General features: G+C 39.4%; 2 protein-coding genes across 2 annotated transcripts in view; one reads left to right on the top strand and one right to left on the bottom strand.

The window, feature by feature from the left end:
* The window catches only part of LOC115239018, a 94,217-nt gene that overhangs the window by 47,219 nt on the left and 24,331 nt on the right, over positions 1-22,667 (top strand). The window lies entirely within an intron of this gene.
* Positions 17,080-20,559, bottom strand: LOC115239003 (solute carrier family 25 member 44). The gene is made up of 5 exons (XM_029813283.1): positions 20,266-20,559; positions 19,209-19,521; positions 18,805-19,112; positions 18,524-18,710; positions 17,080-18,437 (listed from the first exon to the last, which is right to left on the bottom strand). The coding sequence occupies exons 2-5, from the start codon at positions 19,381-19,383 to the stop codon at positions 18,118-18,120; spliced, it is 990 nt and encodes a 329-aa protein (XP_029669143.1). The 5' UTR covers positions 19,384-19,521; positions 20,266-20,559; the 3' UTR covers positions 17,080-18,117.

Here is a 22,667-nt window from a genome sequence, read left to right as displayed (position 1 = left end):
GTAAAGTGATTTTGTGCATAATGATGCTCACGTTACTCGAATAAATGCACCATCTTGCGTAAAGCGCTACGAGGAGCGGCATATTTCCAACAGTGTATTTCCCGTAATTATGTTAACAACGCTTCCTACGAATACCGTCGCGCATATATAAGCTTGGTGATCTAATTATAAAATCAACGAGGGGAATGCAAGCGAAAGAGAGAGAGAAAGCGATTCGAGAAGGGCTCGAATTTATTGGCTCGTGCCTACTAAATCGTTAGACCGCTTTAATGACCGCAGGAACGCTCTCTTTATCAGCGTCTATAAATTTTATCAGTGGAAATGCCTAGCGCATCGTTTACCATGTCCGCGGCTGAAAGAAAGATCGGCACAAGGAATGCAACTGGACAGATCATCAATATCGAGTTATACAGGGTGTTTTCGATTTGAAAAAAAAAAAAAAAAAAAAAAAATATGATTGGATGAATTTATAGTTTGTTCTATAGAATGCTGTTTGGAATGTAGTATAAACTCCGACAAAAAATCGTTGTTTTTACATTATATCACGAGAGATTCTAATGAAGAGAGCGTTGTGTAGTTGAAACGAGGTTGGAATTGAAATATCAAGAAGGCAAGTGCCATAGTTACGGGCGCACATTCTTCGTTTTACGATTCGCTAACAGCTTTAAAGAGCGTAGATAAGCCGGGATTGCAATTACGCGACCCGTTTCGAGATAGCATTTTTTTTACCGGAAAGAGAGAACAATTAGCAACACTATTCGCGCGTTACCTGCGACACATTTTTTTCTCTCATTATCACGGTGAATAATTAGAGACGTAATGCACTTAAGCTTGATTTATGCATCTGTGATATCATATTGCGCCATTTATCAGTTTTCTTTTTTCACGGCGAATAAATTACTCCATCGAGCCGGTCTTCGAGATCGTTGCACCTTTGACAGCGCGATATCGTTTATGACTCAATCAGCGTTTTCAAGTCTTTAGATCAAATTTAAATTTGCAATGCTCTCATCAAGTATCAGGCGATTTGCAATTTATTTGAGAGATTAATTTTAGCAAATTTGGAGTAAAAGATTCATGTGACAGTTTCACTGAATAGATAAAGCGTACTGATTATTCTTTATCGTCGCAAAAAGATATATAGATTATTTGTATAATGAAGGAGAAGTAACACAGCTAGTATAATTTTATAACGCAACTCTATTAATTTACGACTTTATATATAAATGATTGATTCTTTCGATTTGGAATCGATACTTTTGGGGGAAAAATTTCTGTATATCTCGCGCGTGGATCGAAATTTAATGGCCGCAGATCCGTAGTAAATTCATCGGTGGGAAAAACGTCTGTCAACGAGACAAATATCCGCCGTATAAATATTACTTTTTGCAGCGGGAGAGGGGAGGAATTCACGGTGACGCACTGCTCTCGTTGGCGGTATCCTTTTCGCCTCTTTTTTTTATTTCCGTATATCTAGGAGCGACACACGAGGGTCCGCGCATCGCCTCATAGAATCTGAAGAAGGAACCGGATGCATCTGCAGGGATGCAGCCGCATAAAAGATTCATTTCTTCCTCGACTCTATGTCGCCGTGGCGAAAAGTCGTCTTAAACAGACGGCAAGTGCCGACGATTCCAGCAAAGAGTCAAGGGAGAAAGTGATCGAGAAAAAGATCAAAATAAAGATAATGTAAACAATTATTGCTACAAAATGAATTTAGCCTCGAGAATTTAATTTTCTTCTCGCATATCTTTGTAGATATCATTAAAGAAATTAACTCGACTCTTATGTATGAAAATTTTCATCACATCTCGAGCGAGAAGCGCAAAACTCAGACAAACGTAATTATTCATAATTATTCCGTCATGAATCAACGACGGCGCATGCCGGACGACGATGCCGGTTATTATTGCGCATTAAAATGTAAACCACATGCAAGCAGGTCGTCCTAGAGATTCGGTTCTCATTATCGCAAGTTGATTAGTATCGCGCTTATTAATAGGAACATGACATGGTGCGACTTTTATCAATTTTCTTTAGCTTGAAAACTAACTTATCTAATCACTTAAACTTAGTCTTGTGAAATCGTCTTGTTGCGGCAGGCGCTTCATTATCAGCCTTATCGCTAAGCCATCATCGATAATCGATTGGGAACTGCCGGCGTTAATCGAGAATTTCATCTTTAAAAAGAGAGAAATTCTCCACGCAGCGAATATCCGATCTCTTCGAAATGAAAGAGGCATGTACATGGTGAAATTATCGGCTAACATCGCGCGCTTAATTAAATCGTTCGAGTTAAGTCAATGAGCGGAAGAGGAGCCGACTTGTTAGTGGATAAATTCAAGCAGTCGATGGAGATCGACCGATTTTAAATGTTACGGTTCAAAATCTTCCGACGGATTCGATTAAAGCGCGAATCGATGCTGATCGTTATTAATGCCGTACCCTTTCTCGGTAATCATCGAATGCATCGATTACGACGGGATGATAATATTCGTCACGTTGATTTTATTTGAAAGAAATCACTCTTTTTCTTCGTTTCTCTTTTTTTTTATATAGGGCTTTTAACGAAATTTTTGAACTCATTATTGAATGCCGTCTTTAACTGCTACGAATTGGAATCTCTTTACAAACTTTAAAAAATCATATTCCTGTCTTCTGTGTGAAAAGGATTGATATCTTGAATTTAATAATTTATTAATCCTGACACAATCACTCGAGTGTAATTTTACTTGCTAAGATAATGTGCAGATAAATTGCAGCGAATCAATAGCGGACAAATTGAAAGTGATATACCGATATCTTTTTATACGATAATATAGTGTGAGACGAGGGCACGTAAATGGTGTTATCACGATGGAATTGCTGTTGATGATTCAAAAGTTCAGTTCGAAGATCTCACGACACGTAAGTGTCACAGGCGAGTAAAGGGGACATGTCGATTAATAAATTTAATCTTTAGCAGTATTTATAATATTAAAGCATGCATAAATAATAATAAGAATTGCCGCGTGCGAGTAATTACTTTCGATAAAATAAAAGTGAGATGCAAGAGGATTCTGCATGGCTCGAAAGTAACAGGTTTATTCGACATGTTCTTTCCCGCAATCCAGCGCGTCAACTTCTACCTGGCATTTGTATCCTTCATATATATATCGTAAAGATATCTGTCATCTTGTGTTTATATTCGCGGAAAACGAGTTGGTAATGCTAGACTTTTAGTTTAAGAATCTTTTGAAAAAAAATCGCAATTTTTCTTTAATAAAAATTGTAAAAGAGGATACAGAGAGTACTTAAAAATAATATTATAAAATCCAGGCGTAAATCATGTATCTCCGGAAACATTGGACTGGGCGAATCTTAATTTGGCTCTGATGCGGCGAGCATCGTCTTCGTTACGCGACAATGAGTTTCAATTGAAATGTCGAGTTAATAAAATGCAATTAAAAATCGTGCAGCTGTATGAAGGTTCCGACAAAGAGACGCGAGTAGAAATAGAAAATGGTTGTCGCAATTAAATGTCACGATTGCGCGTCGATTGTCCGGTTGAGTACGTGAAAGTCACGCGAACTCTTCGATCTCCTCGATCCTCCATTCGAAATCGTCCATGTCGAAATGATCGCTCGATTGTTCTCGCAGATCAATATTGTTCTCGATATTGTTGCTATTAGGAATCAAACGAACCACAAAGTTGCTTCTCCAATAGCGTCTCCATCGATGACCGTGCAATCTGTAATAAGAGAGAAGAGTTGCATCCTTACATAATTTGCATAATTTCACTATTAACGCCAATGTTTATGTTCGTCCCTCTAACGACGCGCGGCTAGAAATACTCTCTAATCATTTTTTCAATAATCGACATTATCTCGAGAAATCTCGTACTCTCGTGTGTAGCTCGCCAAACTTAAATAATTACATAATCGCGCCTTCTGCGCGTAATATCTTAATGAACTCATTTTCCATTAATGACAGCGTTTTCATCCGCGCACGAGCTGATTTGAGCTAAACGTACCTCCCTAACGTAATTATCCATCGCCAATAAGCTATCAGCGTCAATAAGCAGGTTGGTAACATGGCGACTATCATCCACGGTATCTCGTAAAAGCCGTTTCGCAGCAATGTCTTCAAGGCCAAGGCGCATATGTAGCAGGAAAAGGCAGCCACAGGCGTCGTCATTACCAAGTACCCGATATCGAGCAACATCTTGAAAGAGAATATGCGTAAATAATAAGATGAATTGTCGGGATAATTAAAAGTCTAATTATAATAAATACACATTGCGATGTTCCATAAGATCTTGTAGGTCAGCTTGTAACATGATTTCAATTTTACTTAATGATATACGCGCTGTGTATATTGCTATGTTGATAATATTCGCGTGTATTTAGTATTTTATGGCTTTACGATATTACTTTCGCGATTTAAAGATGAATAATGCACAATATTTGATATATTAATAATACTTGTATTGCGCGTATCAAATCCGGTTTCAAGTTTGGATGCAGAATAAAAGAGGAGGATAAAGCGTAAGTTAACTCACCTGTCGAGTCGCTATTACGGTGTGGAACCATATTACAACGCTTCGAAAAAGGTTGTAACGACGTACCCTCTTGGTCGCGTACCTGTAGCCGCAGAGCTCGCATCTCGCGCGACCGGATTCGGTCAGCCATCTCTCGAGGCACTCGGCATGCACTAGAGCCACCGTACCCCGGCATCTGTCGTGTCATTTAGAGAAAACATCACGATGAACGTCGAAAGAGATTTTTTTTTTTAAGTATTTTTCTCGAGATATGAAAAATCATCTTTGAATAACGCGCGATTTCTCTCTCTCTATTCTTGTTATTTTTGATCTTCTAACATGATTTATATAATCGATACGTCATCGATTTTAGAAAATTTATGGCTCGAGATTGTTTCTTTGAATTATAAGTTATTCGCATACATAGTTCGAGGTCGGAGATCCCTAAAGCTCTATTAATCTGTTCGTAGAATAATATTTAGCTTTCTATAATAAGCCGAAAACTCACTTGCAGGCCGAGATCAAAGGACCGAGACTGGTCAAGTTTGACGGTGTCGATGTCCGATCAATCTGAATTTGCAAGTCGCACGACGAATGATTTTCCGCGATTGGGGCATGTCCGCCCATGTGACAGATTCTACAAATATCGCCGGAGGCAACGCACGCATCTAAAATTATTTTATCCGCGTATCATAAACGGAATTTTACTTATTTCGGAATCATTTCATATTAGTAGACACGGTGTCAATATTTCATTATGGATTGTAACGTAATTATTTCTTCTAAAAACAGACAGTTTGATATAAAACATACCGTCTTTATCTTGTGATTTTGTATCGGGAGATTTCTCATTTTTTTCATCTGTTTTGGAATTAGATTCCGCGATATCCAATGTACGGTTCGTTTTGAATATTTCTCGGATCTCTTCATTGATGGAATTTCTCGAGTTTACTTTCACGACAGATTTATCAAGTTCGTTTCCCGCTAGCAGATATTAATACAATATATCAGATATTACGTGTAATTTTCATTTTGAAAATGAGGCCTTGATATAAGTTTTATAGAACATAATTTCAAAAAAATTCTCTAACAAAATAGATTAAAATTACTCTTTAATAAATTCAGATTGTACGTTAATCTAAATGTATTAACCTTGAAAATGTCAGACGTTTGTTCGATAAAAAGAGTGACGCTAACCTATGTCATTCGTACGTCCGCTGCCATTTTCATATTCTTCATCCTCGACGTGTGACATCAAAAATGTTTTGCGCGCATTTTGGTGTACGCGCTTCCAGATAAAATTAAAAATTTTTCTTCGAGACCTACCAGCGATCTCCTCGCGATAGACAGATGCGTCTCATCTGTCATGTTATCAAGTCATATTCGGCGCAATCGATTCTTTCTCAAGCAATCGATTTGTAAATCAAATCAATTACATCGGAGTTCTAAAAACCGGATGCCAACTTTATAAATGTGTATGAATGTGTGTTAGTTGAAAAAAGTTCGACGAATAAATTAAATTTTACTTGATTATAATATTACGAGTTTCTTGAAAGCGCTAGAGGCAATAAAATTCTGCCCTGCAAGTTTGTAAGCAGTTGCCACATTAAGCACGCAAAAGATGTATAGCGATGATGGTGAGCTTTCATGTTCAAGACGATACGAAATTTCATGGTGGCCGGTTTTATCCATTGAAAACAACAGCGTGAACGTAACTATCCCGGAGGGAAGACAAGGTGCGCTTGCATTCTTATCAGCCGTTCTTATCATCTCGCATTCCTTGCAACCGCAACGAAACGGCTTATCTTTTCGCACGCCATTCACACGCGAGATTAAATGTTGCCGGACACACTTTGCGTTTATCATTTTTTTATACGTGTTAATTCTTTTTTTTTTTTTTTAGCCGCGAGATGCCCAGTGCGATAATTTAGCAGCGCGATAAAATAATCTCGTTTCTAATAACGAGACTCACTCGCAAATTCACTCCGTTTTGGACGAAGCAAGCGCGAAGTTGTATGCAGCAATCATTTTGGTATAGCTGCGAACATCAGAGATAAATTGAAACGTTTGATATAAGACGTGAGAGACGTGAAAGCTTATTAATGATTTAGGGCCCTTCTCAGCTCACTGGGAATTTTCTCCACGGGAAGAAGAGCCGCCGGAAATGCGCGTATCCGATCCACGACGTATATCCATGGGAAGCCTGATCAGTCACAACCACCGTTTCGTTCGCCCAACGAAACCGATCCCGTGTTTTTGGCCGCGAACACGTTCGTCGTGGGCGGAGATTTCGACGCCGGCCGAGAAAGTGGACCGGCGGATTATTCTTTTTTTAATACTTCCGCGGTCGCGTTTGCGCGCACGCGGGATATTTCGGAATCGGTTTCCGGTACCACGCGAAATATAAATCCGGCCTGTATACGCGTCACGGGGGGACTGGACTGGCTATTATTAGCGGCGAGTCGGCCACTTTTCGGAACCTACGTTTTGCGGATATCCGTTGACCTGGCGAATTAAGAGAGGAGATCTCTCGCGTTACTCTACCTGGCAAGCTCTCGCAAAAGGATGGTCGGAAAGAGAGGGGGGACATCGTATCTTGTATCGTGGGGAGATTCAGTAAATCCTTTAACTTAAATATATTCCTATCGGCGATAATTTTAGCACTGCGGAATTAGATTTATCACCGGAAATACCGAAATACGATATATTGAAAATGTGACGAGTTATTTAATAATTTTAATTTGTTAATTATTTAATAAAATTATTTATTATGTTTGATATGTATATATTATTGGGCAATTTATGAGAATATCGAGATTATTAAAAATATGCATCAAGAGTGCGTATCGAGCGGATTAAATGAATCGGACGATGCTCGTCTCGAAGGAAGTCGAAAACGTTGGTGACGAGATAGCGGTTGGCAGGTGCCAAGTCTATCGCGTTTATTTCTTCCGTTAATTTCCACCTCTCTCTCTTTCCTCCTCGTCGCTCTATCGTTCCGTCTCTCTCGCGTACGCGGAGGAAACGTCAAGTCCGTGGAGCCGCTTCTCCATGGCTGCTATTTCTGCCAGGTGGCCGATGCCCGAGCCTAACCGACCGTCCGTCCGCCATTTTCCTACTCGACGTTTTTGGTTCAAGATTAATTAAACGCGTCTGGAAATAGTTGCGGTCGTCAGAGGGTCCGCGAACGGGGCGCGGAAACGAAGGGGGTGAAGCAAGCGAAGGGGGTCCACAGCAGTAGTGGACTCCACGCACGGTTGGATATCCGCGGCGCGCGATGTTAATCTTCTCTCCTGCCAGGAGCAACGAGAGCAAATAATTTACTTAGGTCGCGATCGGGACCTCGTGAGAAATTCCATCGCACATTTTTATGTCTTATTTAGCTACGGTAATTTATTATCAATTATCTGTTGCTTGAATTTAAACAAGGCAATGTATAGAAAGGCTGTATTTTAAATGTAAATCTTCTTGAAAATTTATGATGGAAATATTATAGAGATATGCAAGCGCTTAAAAAATTCCAGATACGATGATTAAGCAATATTTATTTTACACATATCATAATTCAGTATTGAATACGATATTTTTACGCATTGATCGAATTTAATGTCTCTGTCTTCGTGATCGCGTATTTCGAAGTCGCAACAGCGGTTTGAGGATAGGCGAGTGTCGCAGAATGAAAGTGACGGGGCCTCTCTAGATGAGTCGAGGATGGACCGAGGCTCTCGGACGCTGGGTCACGTTCAAACTGAATGGATCTGGAGACTCATTCATAATCGATACACTCGCGTGATTCCAACCTAGTGCCAACGAGAATTCATTGAGCTACGAGATATTCCAGAAACCTTAACCTCTCGAACGTGCACAAGTATCAATTCGTCTCCGCGGTTCGCACGTTACTAGATCGTGTCGTCTCATTGCAAGAATTTCTACATTTTCCGAGGAAGAAACAAAAGTCTTTTATGATCTTTTGCACGAACGTTATATCGGAACATATCAATTTTTTTCTCTTAAAATTCTCGTATGTATTTTTTTAAGTCTTCAAATTTGACGCTCGGACATCAATGACATTTGCGAATCCAGAAGCGCACGTGTTTCAAAGGGAGAGCGATGTTAGGGCTCAGAAACCAAGCTAAAGATAGCAACCGAGGGGTCACTTTGCGATTTCTTCCCACTTTCTCGCTCCCTCCCACGACCTTCTTCGTTTTCTCGTTCCCTCTTTCTTTCAAGATCGCAATTTATAGAAGCACTCGGCACCTGTCACCTTTCCGCGGCTCCCCGAGGACGCGCGCATTCTGCCTCCACCCCGGTCCCAGGAATAGCCGACGTGTCCAATGGAAAAGAAACAGGCGAAAGGAGCAGAAAGAAGAATACCTTGAGACATTTCGTCGTGTCGTTCGCGGTTTCAAAACAACGCGCGATTGAAGCAGCGGGATCTTCCAGAGAAACTGGAAGAAAGCCTCGTCTTCCATCGACCGTGTTATTTTGAACAGATATTGTCGAGGATTTTTCGAGTGACAGAGGCTAGAAAGATAGAAGGATTTTTATAATTAACGTAATTTAAGGACATCTCGATATACTGATAGAAAAATAATAATTCTGAATTAATTGATTATTATTTCATAAACTGAATATTATCTATAGGTTTTTCAATTTCTTTATTTTAAATATGCAAAGGATTGATCATATAAAATATAAATAAATTCATTCGCGTCGTTATGATAAAAATATTACTCAATAATTATCAGTGTTTTCGAGATTTTGCAGTGTCGCTAAATTATAAAAGTGTCGAGGGAGATCTGTTTCACATGTCGAAATGTCTCTAAACTACTTCACTTTTTCTAATTAATTTAAAAGAATAAAATAAAATAAAATAAAATTGATAATTCTTGACCGCGAATTTAAGACACCCGGAAATTAAAAGTCTAATCTACGTTTTTCCGCAGGCGCGAGCATACCGGTCATAACGCGTGTTACATTACACGTATATGCGTACGCCGGTTCCTGGTTACACGACAACACTCGTTAGTACACGGAACAGCGAGCGGGAGCGTTCACAGGAAGCGGCACCTCCGCGTGACCCGCACGGACCCTTTAAGTATTAACGACGGCGCTCGCTCTACGTGATTCTCGTGTTTACAACGCGATCGTCGCGTCCGTTTGACAATCGGCCGGCTTGAATTATAACGCGCCTACGATGCGATCGGGGGGATATCGCAGATACGATAGATCCGCATCTCGTAGGAAGCGAGACCGCCCGCTGGGGCGGCCCGTCGAGTCCGGGCTATAAAACGGACGTATAATAGCTCGAAATCACCGAATTTGTAAGAATGAATCGTAAATCAATTTAAAAGTTATTGCGCGCTATCGAATTAATAAGGGGCAAGCTTTTGACTTAAACCGACTCTCGTAAAAAATAAAAAAAAGAAGTCTCGTGTCTCTCTTTCTCTCTCCCCTTATTTGTCGAACGTCGCTGCGGAACGAGATTTGTCGTTTTCCTTGACGCGTGCCGCCACGTACGCGAGAAAAAAGAAAGGGAATCAAAGGCAGACACGCCCGTCGATCGGCGCGATTCCTCTTGGGAACGTCTCGGATTATTCGCGAGCCTGGCGAACACATCGTGTCTGGTGGACAAATGCCACCCTCGCGCCGTTTACGCGTCGAAAGCAAACACAGACGGCAAAAAGGCTCGTAAAGGGCGACGCGTTTCTGTACTGTCGCCCTGTTTCATCGCCGTCTCGCCCATCGCGAAAGATGCGTACGAGAATCGTTGCTGCTGCAACGCTGACCGTGCTGCACTTACGTTAGCCGCGCGTTTGGAATGTTTACTTTGGAGATCGGAGCGATGCTCGCGCGCAATTATTTTTTAATTACCTCACCCGTTATACGGTCGTTATTCCTTACGCTTATACTTTGTAACTAATAAACTCCACGGTCTTATTGCAATAATTGCTGCAATTATAGTAACGCGATTCGTTCATTAAAAAAATGGATAAAACTGAGGAATATTCAAATTGAGGAAGATTAACGTTACGAATGTCGTAAATTAATGTCAGCAAAATTCGTTTGGGAAGTGTAGTAAATAAGATACTTATATTCGTCGATTGATGGATATTGTAATTGAAAACGGTGGTTTTGCATTCTCTCTCTCTCTCTCTCTCTCTCTCTCTCTCTCTCTCTCGGCGTTACTGTAAAAACAATCGTCTCGCTTTCGTCTCGTAACCCCGATTCGCCGCGGTTTTGTCGCGTAACGTTTTGGAGCGATACACGATGGGGCGACACAATCCTATTTTTGCGAGTGCACCAGACAGTTGGACGTCTCCTCCGGCGGTTCTATTTGCGGTATCATAGCGAGCGCGTACAAACGCGACGAGACGTTAAATACACACACACGGACGTGCGGGCATTATTAGCGCGACGTCTGTTGTTCGCGTTCGCGAGACTTAATATAAGAGGGACACCAGTTTTGTAACTGTCACTCTTCCAGCGTCGACTTTATTTATATCGGGTGTCGGGCCCTTTTCTCGATCGAAAAGAAACGAGGAATCATACCGAAAGGGATGACAATTATTTTAATTTCTGCATTATAATAATCGATTCCGAAAATAAAGATATATTAAGCTTTCAAAGAAAAGAGAAAGAGAAATATTGTCTCTTAATTAATCTTAAAAAGTCGAGTTTAAAGTTTTACCGAGTTTTCTTTTTATTTGGAATATCTTGTGTACGTGGAATTTGTCGGTTCCCTTTATGTTCTCATGTCTAGTAACGCGGTTCTCTCCTATTGCCTGTGTGTTTCTAAACGCGTACTCACAATATGACGTTTTATCGGCGTTGCAATAGTCTTGTTGCGAGCGCGTGCATCGGCGTGGCCAGACGATGACACGCGCGTCCACCGCATTTATAGATGCTGATGAGAAGCGACTCTCAAGAAATATTCGTCTAGCTTATTGTTAGTTGTGTTCGATATATATTGTACACAAAATAATTAAACTCCATGTTAGAAATTATTTATCTTATAAATGGAGGATTATTTTTATAGGATTATTTTTTATTTGGTTAAATTTATATACAATCAATTCTACTCATTGTCTTTTTGTTTGTCGACGGCAAGCAGTCCAAAGACATCAGAGAGAATCCTATCTGTCCGTTTATCTAAACTGCAGGCTCGGGAGAAGAATCTCTCTAATGGCGGGGAGGTTCCCGTGTCGTTACACGAGTCCAGCTTAATGAGATACATTACGTTAATAAAAATTAATTTTATTATCTTTCTGATCGAAAAGATTCGTCTCGTCGTATTATACGATACAACAACCTCTTCTTAACGGCCACGAAGTCCAACCCTCGCGTAGAAGGATGCCTCGCAGGAGCACAACGCGTCGCCGCTCCCTAGCATTAAATCTAATGGCCGTAATAAAGGGTTCTCTATAGACGCGGATAGTTTGTCGTAACATGAAAATTCCTCCTCCGCGCGTAATTATGTATCCTCCTGGCTTCTTTCCGAGCTACCGGTGTCTTATAATACTCGTAGAAGCTGTCAGAAAGAGGAATCGCATACTGAGGAATAGCCTCGTCTCTTCGCCGATGGGGAACTCCTTTCTCTATATATATTTTTTCCCCTCTCCTTCCTTCGACGAAGATAACGAAGATATCGCTTGTATCATCTTTTGTGACGCGACTCGCATTTTACAGGCTGTATCATCACGCGAGAGAGCCGCCGCCAGAGTCATATCTTCTCGCGCGATGACGCGATCTCGGATTTAACGGTCGTTTTTACAAAAGTCAAAGAGCGCACCGATGTTCGTCTCGCTGTTCATATTTCTCCTCCGAGCGACAGAGATCCGCTCTTGCGCCTCTCGGATTCCATTCCATTTTACCCGTCCACTGTTCTCTCCGCCTCACCGTTTTCGTCCTTTGAGCACGAAGGCGGAGGAGAGAGAGAGATCGGCCGCGAGAAGAGCTCCAAGAGGAACGTAGCTGCTTTGTGTTCTGAATTTAAAGCCTTCCCGGTGCGAGAACCGCGTTCGTCGCGCGATCTTGCATTTGTCAGGTTAAATTACGGTACCTATTCCGTTTCCAACAAGCATAAAACGGGAGATTTCTTTTGCGCGATTCGCAGAAACAATAACGAGTTAACTTAGATTTTACGCTATTTTTTTAACGAGATTAAAGAGAAATTCTATGCTCGTTATAACGCGTTTGATTTCTTTCGTAAGATATTTCAGAGAGATAGAACATTTTAAAATGACCAAAATATCAACTTTTTTTCTTTTAAAAAGGATTATTTTTTTCCAAACATTTTGAGATATATAAAATTTTAAAATACATAAATGTCTTAAAAAGATATTTTAAACATAAAATCTTTTTGCCAAAAAATAGCATTAAAATTTTTTAAGTCTTCTCCTGTACAATCATAGTTTTGTAATTTTTTTGGAAATTATTTATCTAAATCTTATCTTTTTTTTTTAAATTTGTTTAGAAATATGGCTTGTGTCATATGATCGATTAAAATAAATGAAAATTAAGAGCTACGAATGGTTAAATTGCCAAAAAGTCAACTTATTTAAATTATAATTAAAATTCAGAAAAAGTCATTTTTTTAGAAAAGAAAACATTGATCAAAACGTAGTCAATCATATCAAAACAAAAAAAAGATTAATTGGAATATTTAAACTTGGCGATGAAAAAAAGAAACATAGACATATAATTTTATCCTACATAATTTTTTTTGCGGCGCATCTACGTTCTTAAAATAATGCCAATACATCTCTCTATAGTTTGCATCATGTTCTGCATGCGTGTTTCGAGATCGGCGTACATTCTCGCGCCGATAAGTATAGCAAAGCCGGCGAGCAAAACGCACGACTAATCTGCTGTTTCTTCCAGCAGCGCGGCCAAGGGGGTTGGTCGCGCATTAACCGGTCTAAATTCGCATCCGCGTAAATCATCGTGCTCACGCACGTGCGTGCCCGCGGCCACGCGCCGCGGTTACGCACCCCGGACCGCGCGTCTTCGTCCCCGTTCTTCCAGGCAGTTGTTCCTTCTCGTGTCCCCCCGTGCTTGTCGGAAGATCATTCCGAACGTACTTATTTCTCTTCCTCTCCCTCTTCCCCATAATTAATCCCTGCGTTCTGTTTCGCATCGGGAAACGCGTTACGCACTCGAGGCGAGGAATGAGGATCGTTTGCGACGAGTTGGAAAAATCGCAAAACGCAAGATATGATATTCCACCACATTGTATCATTATAGCGTAATTGCAATTGCAAAATACAGGCTGTTCTTCAGCTGCGAGTTTAACTTGAACTTTGATTCTTCGTTGTTTTACGATTTTTCTTTCTCGTAGAAAAGAGAAAATTTCCTTCTTAAGCGAGAGATCTTTCAACATTCTAGCTTTTGCTATTCGGTCAACCTTATTTAATTAACGATCGAATGATGATTAATAGTTGTCGGCGGCGATAATAATTGCGATAATAACGCAAGAGTAATGCGTAATGATCGTCGGCTTTTACTGCAAGCATGCAGATGCATATCGTGGAGAAACGCCGCGGATAAGCGTGGAGAAAAACCGTGAAAAACGATGAAAAGTCCAGGCCGAGGAGCTCTCATGCGCGACGCTTAAGCACAGCCGGTCGTGGCACGTGAGCGGTCGGGTGCTCGCACGCACGTGCGTGAGCGCGATGATTTACACGGTACGCGGATTTAGAATTTAGAACATATACCCTCGGGCGTGCGTGAGTGAGTGGGTGAGTGCGTTCGTGCGCACATGACATTTTGTGAAGCGCGTTAAAAATAACGCTTGCAGGCGTAATAAAGAAAAGCTCCATTATGTAATATATACTCGATTAAGTAAGACATCTAAAATAGCGAAACTTTATTTAGCTTGAAACACCATTCAAATCACGATATTGTCGCGTCTTTAATAGAAATTATATATCACAAATTCTAGAATATTCAGAGCATGTTGGAGACCGATACGCGACAATTTTACTTAAAGAATCGAACACCTTTTACGTAGAAGGGAAGATATAACTTTGTATTATTGTAGCGTAATCTTGTGAAAGATACGATCGCTTTCCGATAAAAAGTGATTATATAAATCTCGATATAGAATCTAACAATAAATAATAATTATCAAAGGATTCATGTCTCGCGACCGGAAAATCCGGTCCGCCTTTTTCTCTGAGCGCATTCCTCCGATCGCGCCGTAGTTTCTCTATAAAAAGCATACTTTTTCCTTGAGCGAGATCCCTTTCGTTACTTGGAAAGAGGAAGCGACGTTAATGTCGCGCAACCCGTTCGCTAGACGACGGAGGACCTTGCGACCGTCGTCTGCCCTTCGTATTTGAATTTAAAAGTGGTTTGGTTCCAGGAAAAAGAGACAGTGCGAAGGATTTCGCCGGTGCACTCTCACATGTTGATTATGTCGCATTCTTATCTAGCAGGAATATTATTGTCCGAACCTTCGAAGTAACATCTTTGATGCTAGATACTTAATTATTATTATGATGACGTAATTTTTTCTGTACAATATTTATAATCTGTGCATCTGAAAAATTTGCATTTAAAAAATGTTTATGTAAATTCTAACAATACGACAAGGCTCGCCTGTTGAATATTAAATTCTGATAATTTTCCACGCATTAATTTAGATGGAAAAACGATTATAAACGATACGCACAAACGCGTCTAAGTAAGTAAACACACTCTAGGTGCGAAGCGATATTTCGGCGCGTAAGGTCGTCGTTCTCCGCGCGAGCTATTCTCTTCCACGTATCGCCGTGCTCGTTTTGCCCACGGCGGCCAGAGCATAATGAGGCAGGCGAGAATAGTCCTTGGAAAATGAGGCGAGAGTCGCTTCGGGAAAAGAGCCTCCGAGAGAGAGATGACTGACAAACGTCGCTAATGAGAGAGCGCGTGTGCGTTCTGTATTTTCCTCCTTCCTGTGAACGCGAATCTTTGAAAGTTCGGTTAACGACGCGGGTCTTGCGCTTCCAAATTCCTTAAGTTATGTGACTCCTCCGTCGTTCTTTTTTTTTTACAAGGAAGCGAGATGACTTTTCAAAGCTTTTTACCTTTTTTCCTCGGAAAAATTGTCCGGAGTATTTACGGTAGCATAAAATATACGAACAGCCTCCCGCCATCGACCGGTAATGGATGTCATTTAGAAATCACGAGAATAAAAAGACTCCACCTTGATCTCTCTGTGAGATATAAAAAAAAGTTCGTACGACTCTCTTTTAGACCGCTTCGATGTTACCGACGAATCCTCAAAGAACGAGAGGAGCCTTTACATCGCGCCGATTCGCGCGAATGTTTGATCTCGCTGAAAATAAGGAAGCAACGAACGCTCCGTTTCTGCTTGATGTTTGCTCGGCTAAGGTCTCTGCGGTCGATGCAGTATTTACATCTAGTGGGCAATCCAAGTTTATCGAAAGCAAAACTTCATTGTTTACGAAAAGAATAAAAAAATTATTAAATTAAATCAAAATACATAATTATAAATCGTACAGGCATCTGGTGATGAAAGTTGTATATACTGATATTTATCGGTACAAGAGGATCATTTCCGACAACCTGAATGATAAGCTACCCTGTAGATAAGGGAAACACGAGCTACAAAGTTGTACGATGCATTATAGCGACGATAGATGGCTACAACAACCTGTCACACAGATAAAAGTGTGTCATCTGAGACCACGTGTTCATGAATCATTTCGCATGTACAACAAACAAAAATTCAGGCAATTTATAATATTGAAAAATTACCATTGTTTCGGTACTTTTTGTTAAAAAACGCGTACTTTCCCTGATATTTGTAAAAACGTATAAAATAACCGTGATTTCAGAGGTTTTTGGGCGCTAACTCTTTAAGGAAGCATTTTTCGACCCATGTTCATAGGAAACTTTTTGTTCGGAATTAAATTATCTTTCAAATGAGGTCAAAATAATTGTAGTACGCTCCATAGGTTTTGAATGTGATAAAGAGAGGATTGCAAAATTAATTTTAGCCGTACCTGAGTCTCTGACATTTAACATTCAACGTGACGCGCATTTGCATGTACAATTATGCAATTATAACTTTCATTGCTCGCGCGAAGGTCGTTTCGCTTGGATCCGATTAATCGGCCGACAGGCGTTACGCTCGGCCCTGGAATAATTCATGCATCCTTAGGTCGCGGCAACGACGCCGGCATAGGTAAAATCGCAGCGCCAATCTGGCGCCCAGTCATCGGCAGGAGATGTCAGATTGATCCACTCCACGGTGCATACCAATCGATGCATCGTTCACTCGTGGAATAGGAACTCGGGAACGCGCGTTGGTCTTTGTCTATCCTCGTAGGTTCGTTCAACCTCCGATTTGCATTTCGAGTTAATTTTAATGCGGTGCGCTAATTTGCCCGGTTGCGCTTACATCGCACCGAGAGGGGCCAATTTTCCGTATCATGCGCGCTAATTAAATTAAAGCTATTTATATTCAAATTAAAAAAATACACGTGCTTTGGGATCATAAAACATTATAAGACGATTCGTTTTTAAGGAGAAAATAAGCGATATGTGCGCAATTTATAATGTATATGATAAAATTTATTCACATCCTCTTAATATTTATCAGGGATCTCAATCTTTCCGTATGTACATAGACAATATATAGTAAGCGGTATTAAATAATCTTGTTTCTTGAATTTTTTTACAGTATACGTATATGATATATCGATATTTCATCTCTCTGAGTTAGTAATCCATTTAATTCAGATATTACATTCTAAATTCATATCTTCAGGACGGCCGATATATATACGTATATACGTTCGTACACATTATGCCCATATTTGACTAGGATTCTGTGTGTATCTATATATTATTTTATCATTAACACATCTCTCTCAACGCGATACAAACGCGAACACGTATTTAACATACAAGCCGTCTTGAAAACACGGATAGGAGCATATTTATTATATTTGTATCACAGTAACATATCTAATGTAACATGTTACAAAGTTTTGTACTCCGTCTGACACATAACAGTAGCGTACAAAATGCGCGCTTCATTATATTTATATAAAGAATTCACCTAGTTGTCACTATTTCATACAGTTCTGTTAGATTCGAAGCCATCGTTTTATGTACACCAAAGTATCTCTTTTCGAAGTTTCTTTTCTTTTCTTTTTTTTCTTTTTTTTTTGGGGGGGGGGGGACTAACGTATTAAATTGCAGTGCGTGAATTTGGGCAATGACGCGAAAAGCACGCACACGATTGCACAATTTTATTTATTCAAATATAACGAAAGCTATAACTTTTTCGATCGCTACACAAAACGTACTATAATTTAATGATATAAAGAACATGATTTTTTTTATTGTATAGCTCCGAAGAAAATAATTCTTTTTTTTTTTTTTTTACGTAAGAATCTAACTTTTTTATAGGATATTTTTACTATCATACAGTAAATTTGCTAATTGATTTATGACGAAACTTTTTTTTATGCGTAGAAAGTGATACACATACTGAAGGGCGCATCGCGGTTGTATAAAAAATTGCGGATGGAATGCACGCCATTCCGTCCGTGTGAAATTAATCGTAATAGTAACTCTGGAGCTCACCACCGAATGTAACTCTTGTATTCCTCGGTTATGCTCACTCTCTTGATGGTCTCGTATCCTAGGATTATCGAGAAACTGAAGCACGCGGATTGCACAAGTCTCGCGGAGAGTCCTTTGGTGAACATAAGCAGTCCTTCCTCGATCCACAGTATCCTAAACGCACTGAACATACTGTCTAACCGTTGCACCTGCAATCTCGCCCTCACGATGTCCAGGGGATTTGTAATAATCGTGGTCGTAAAGCCTCCTAGCGTGCCCGCTATCGCTTGTATACATAGATGCGAAAACCATCCCGGGAGCACCCTTATAAGCTCGTCTATACGGAGGAAAAAAATATGAAAAATTAATTATCATTCTTTTATTATCTCTGTGATTTGCTTAGAAGGTACAAAGTACGCTTACCCTGATAAACTGTGTACAATCCCCACCAAAGAGCGCTGTTAGGTACATACGCGCATAAAGACGCGATGTATCCTCGATAGAAGCCGCGATAACCATCTCTCTGATAGATTAATTTTATTATTTCGGCAGAGATTTGTGCGCGAGTTTTTCCAGGTTCGAGGGTCAAACCCAACGGATTCATTCCCATCTGCGAAGAACGTGTACAATTAATATTTCAAATACATAATATAAATCGCGGTTAAAGGAAAGTCCAAGAAATCTATAAAAATTTTGCGACTTACCTTATCCACGTACACTCTGCCGTGTTTAGTACTATTGATCCCGAGAACCATTAAATGTTGACTGAGAACATCGAAGGGAACGACGATTGTTTGTCCGACTAAACTGGCAGCACCGCCGGCAATCAAGGCTTTAACCTTCGAGTCAACACGTCCGAGGGGTGTATCCTGCGTGAGTAGATGACGTACACCCTCGTACGTCGATACGTAAAATACTCCGGAAACAATTTGAATGGAGCTTATCCAGAAGCCTCTGTAAAGGCCCGTGACGCCTTCGACTTTGTAAATTTTTCTACACGCGTCTATCATACCTATCATATGAAAGAAGAAAATCATATATCATTTGTAAGAATATTATTTCTTCTACAAATAATGAAATATCGATTCGATATCGGAATTAATTATACCATTGTACATGTGATTTTGTCTCTGCACTTGAAGCCGAGTCTTGATCACTGTCAGAGGATATAGACAGCATCTGACCGAGAACGAGGACAGCATGCTGAGTGGAAAGAACTTTGTTTTGTCCATCATGTCCCACTCGATGGTGCGGATGAACGGTGTTGCCTCTACCGCGGACATCTCTCCGATAAGCGCAGATATTGTAGTTTGTAGCGATAGATGAATCAAGCAGGTAGATTCGCGGAGGATTTGGTCCAACCTGATGCCGCATATCTCATCGGTATATTATGAGCATTAACGCCCAAAATTTCGTAAAATCTGTAAATATATAAATATTATATTTACCATTTAAGACAAATCAATCTAAAATTATAAAATATTATCGCTTAATCATAGAGAAGACAGCTATCACAACTATAAGAAATTAGGTTAATCTAACCTCAAAATGAGCTTTTCGAATATTATACTCTTACAAATAATATGACGTATACATAAGTATTATACATTAAATTTTGATCTTAGCATTGAAATGAGAGAGAACTTTATAATATTGCTTTTGCACGTAAATGTGTCTTTAATGTACCATGTCGTTATGTCAATTATGCGCAAAACGTCAAAGTGACATTTGGGAGTCGATCGATTGAAAAACGAACATTATAAAAATTTTGTAGAATATTTAACAAGATTTAATGCGTTTATACGTAAGGTAGTGGGTCTAACAAAAGAAAGAAATTACAATTAATAATATTCAATGCATAACAATTATATGTTCGAAATGCGATGTTACACGTCAACAATTTATGGCTCCAAAATTTTCTGCATCATCATTTATATTACTCCAATCTTATAATCAAAAAATTAATTAATCGAGTAATTCTATCTTGATTCTTATCTAAATCTAATAGCATGTGTTAGCATGTGTGTGTAAGAAATGGTTAATAATTTTTGGAGTACCGTCAATAATAAAGTATCTGTAGTAAAGTAAATATATCGACGTCACAATATCAGCCTAATTAAATACACAATGAAAGGTGCAAGTCACAAAAAATCGTCGTTACTTACAATGATGTAATATATTGTCGAGATGATTTACTCCGAAATTTACTTCTTGATATTCGCCTCTCCACACGGTTAGGAATAACTGATGTTTACAACATGATTGATGCGTCAATCGCGCTGTCGCGTATCACGTCAACTTGCTCAATTCATTTTATAACACGAGCTCATTTTTACTCGTAATTTCGTGACCGCAAAATAGCAAAAGAGATATCGCAAAAGCCGTGAAAAATTGTGGACCACACATTCAGCCAGAACGCACGCGTGTATCTTTCTCTAGTGGTGACATCTTGATGGTGAAATCTTGTTGTCGAGTGTGTCGAGCTGTCATCGTCTTTATCAGCAGATGTACAAAGCGGTAACGTCTATTGATAACGAATATTATGACCGACTCTTTTAATCATAATGCATAAATTTATAAAAAAGAAATGTGATTGCAGGCAAATAAAATTCTGGAGCAACAATTATTTTCCTATGAATGATAAAAAAATAAATATAATTTAAATGAGATAAATTTAATAGTTATATATATTGAAAGAATATATCAATTGTGTTAATTAATTCTAAAGTCCTCTATTTAGTTGAGATAAGCTTTTATTTTATTGTTACAAGAGGTAATCACTGAATAGAGATTACCTTTATTTATATTAGACCTTTGTCTCTTCTCTTATTATTGAGATTAAAACGAAAAAGAAAAAAATTATAAATATGATTTTTACATTTTGCTGTCATATTTTCATATTAGGTTTCATATCATTTTCTAATCAGTTCGTCGTGTTTAATTTATTGGACATAGATACAGAATTTTTTTCAACAATTTTGCTAAATATGTAAAACTTGCCGTCTCTCCAAGAAAAGTTAATTTTTCCTTCATAATTTTATCGCGGATTTCTGGAACCCGTGCATTCATTCGGGATGACTTGAAGTTTTATTGGACGTACCGCGCGAATATCTCTATCTATGGCGATCGAATCGAATTTGCGAAACTCGCTGCCGTGGAGAACCCAATGCTCTCTCTCGCGAGATGCAGCATCATCCCTCGTATCTCGAACGTGTGTCGCCAATGAATTTCAAGCTCCGCCCAGCACCCGGTTGCAATGGTCCAAGGAAGCGAAATACGCGCAGGACTGAATTCTACGTCACGTTGGGGGCGTACACCCTGCCGGAGACACAACCCCCGGTTCCGACCGCGAGGGTGGCTCACCCCCTTACTTGCAACGAGATCAAATCACCCGATTCAGTGCTATCTTCGATCTTCGCGCCGCAACACCAGCGACGATCGACGAGGCTCGTTCGTGTCGCGCCAACTCGGTTACGTATTTTTTTCTCGAATTGGATCGGAGAATCTGCTCGTCTTTTAGTGACAAGTTTTTCCTTTGATAAGAATAGGCCGCGGAACGAAACGGCGAGCCGCGAAGTTATGATGAACATTGCCGATCAGGAGGTGCCTGCTGCGACGACGGAATTGGCGGGCTTAGTAAGTAGTTGAAAGTTCATTCATTTTCTCAAAAATAAGGCTTTTATGATTGATAAGAGCTCTATCTGAAATATACATGATTGATAAGTTTATTGTGATCTTTATCGATCGATCTAAATTATTCTTTAATTTGAAAATTTGTAACCTTTAATTGACTTTATTTGTTTATGCGTACCAGAGCGAAGAATAAGTTAGATACACATCTAAATAAAGTTACCGCTTACATTAAAAAAAGAATTTTATTTTATAATGCATTAGATCAAGTACATAAATACATATATCGCAATTAGACAGATTCTGATTGTCCTTCTTTAAAAAAAAAAAAAAGATTGAAATGTCAAAATAATTAATCAAGTCATTTTTTTAAATTCTTATTTCTGTAGCGTTGTGTAGAAAAATTTTTATAACTTTATGGAATATAATTTGAAGCAACATTAATAACAGAATGCCCAATAAACATATCGACTTTATTAGTGTCAACCACACAAAGACATGCAAAAATTCCATTGTAACTTACAGTGATATAATGTAATCGGAATGATTTGTTGCGGAATCTCTTCGATATTCGCCTCAAAAATTTTTAATATATGAAATGAAAAGCAAAATAAAAATGTAATGAAATAAAATTTATTTTATAATATAAAGACAGGATAAAATAAGAGAACAAAGGGGGCTTACGTGTATGCGTAATAATATTCAGTTATATTTACTCAAAATACAAATAGATTTAATCGATCCTCTTCACCGCGCCTTTATCGCTTCTTTATCAAATCCAACACGTAAAAAGAATATTTAAGAAAAACCGGGAAACGCATTACCGTCGCGAAAAGTGTTTAAGATCCATTAAGAGAGCACCGCCGCGTAAGGGCCATCGCGTTCCGTTCGATCCGGATATCCGGCCACCCTGAAGCCTGGCCGCTCCGACGTACAA

This window comes from Formica exsecta, unplaced genomic scaffold (genome assembly GCF_003651465.1).
Source record: "Formica exsecta isolate Colony F162 unplaced genomic scaffold, ASM365146v1 scaffold363, whole genome shotgun sequence".
Lineage (NCBI taxonomy): Eukaryota > Metazoa > Arthropoda > Insecta > Hymenoptera > Formicidae > Formica > Formica exsecta.
This window is presented reverse-complemented; position numbering and strand designations above follow the sequence as displayed.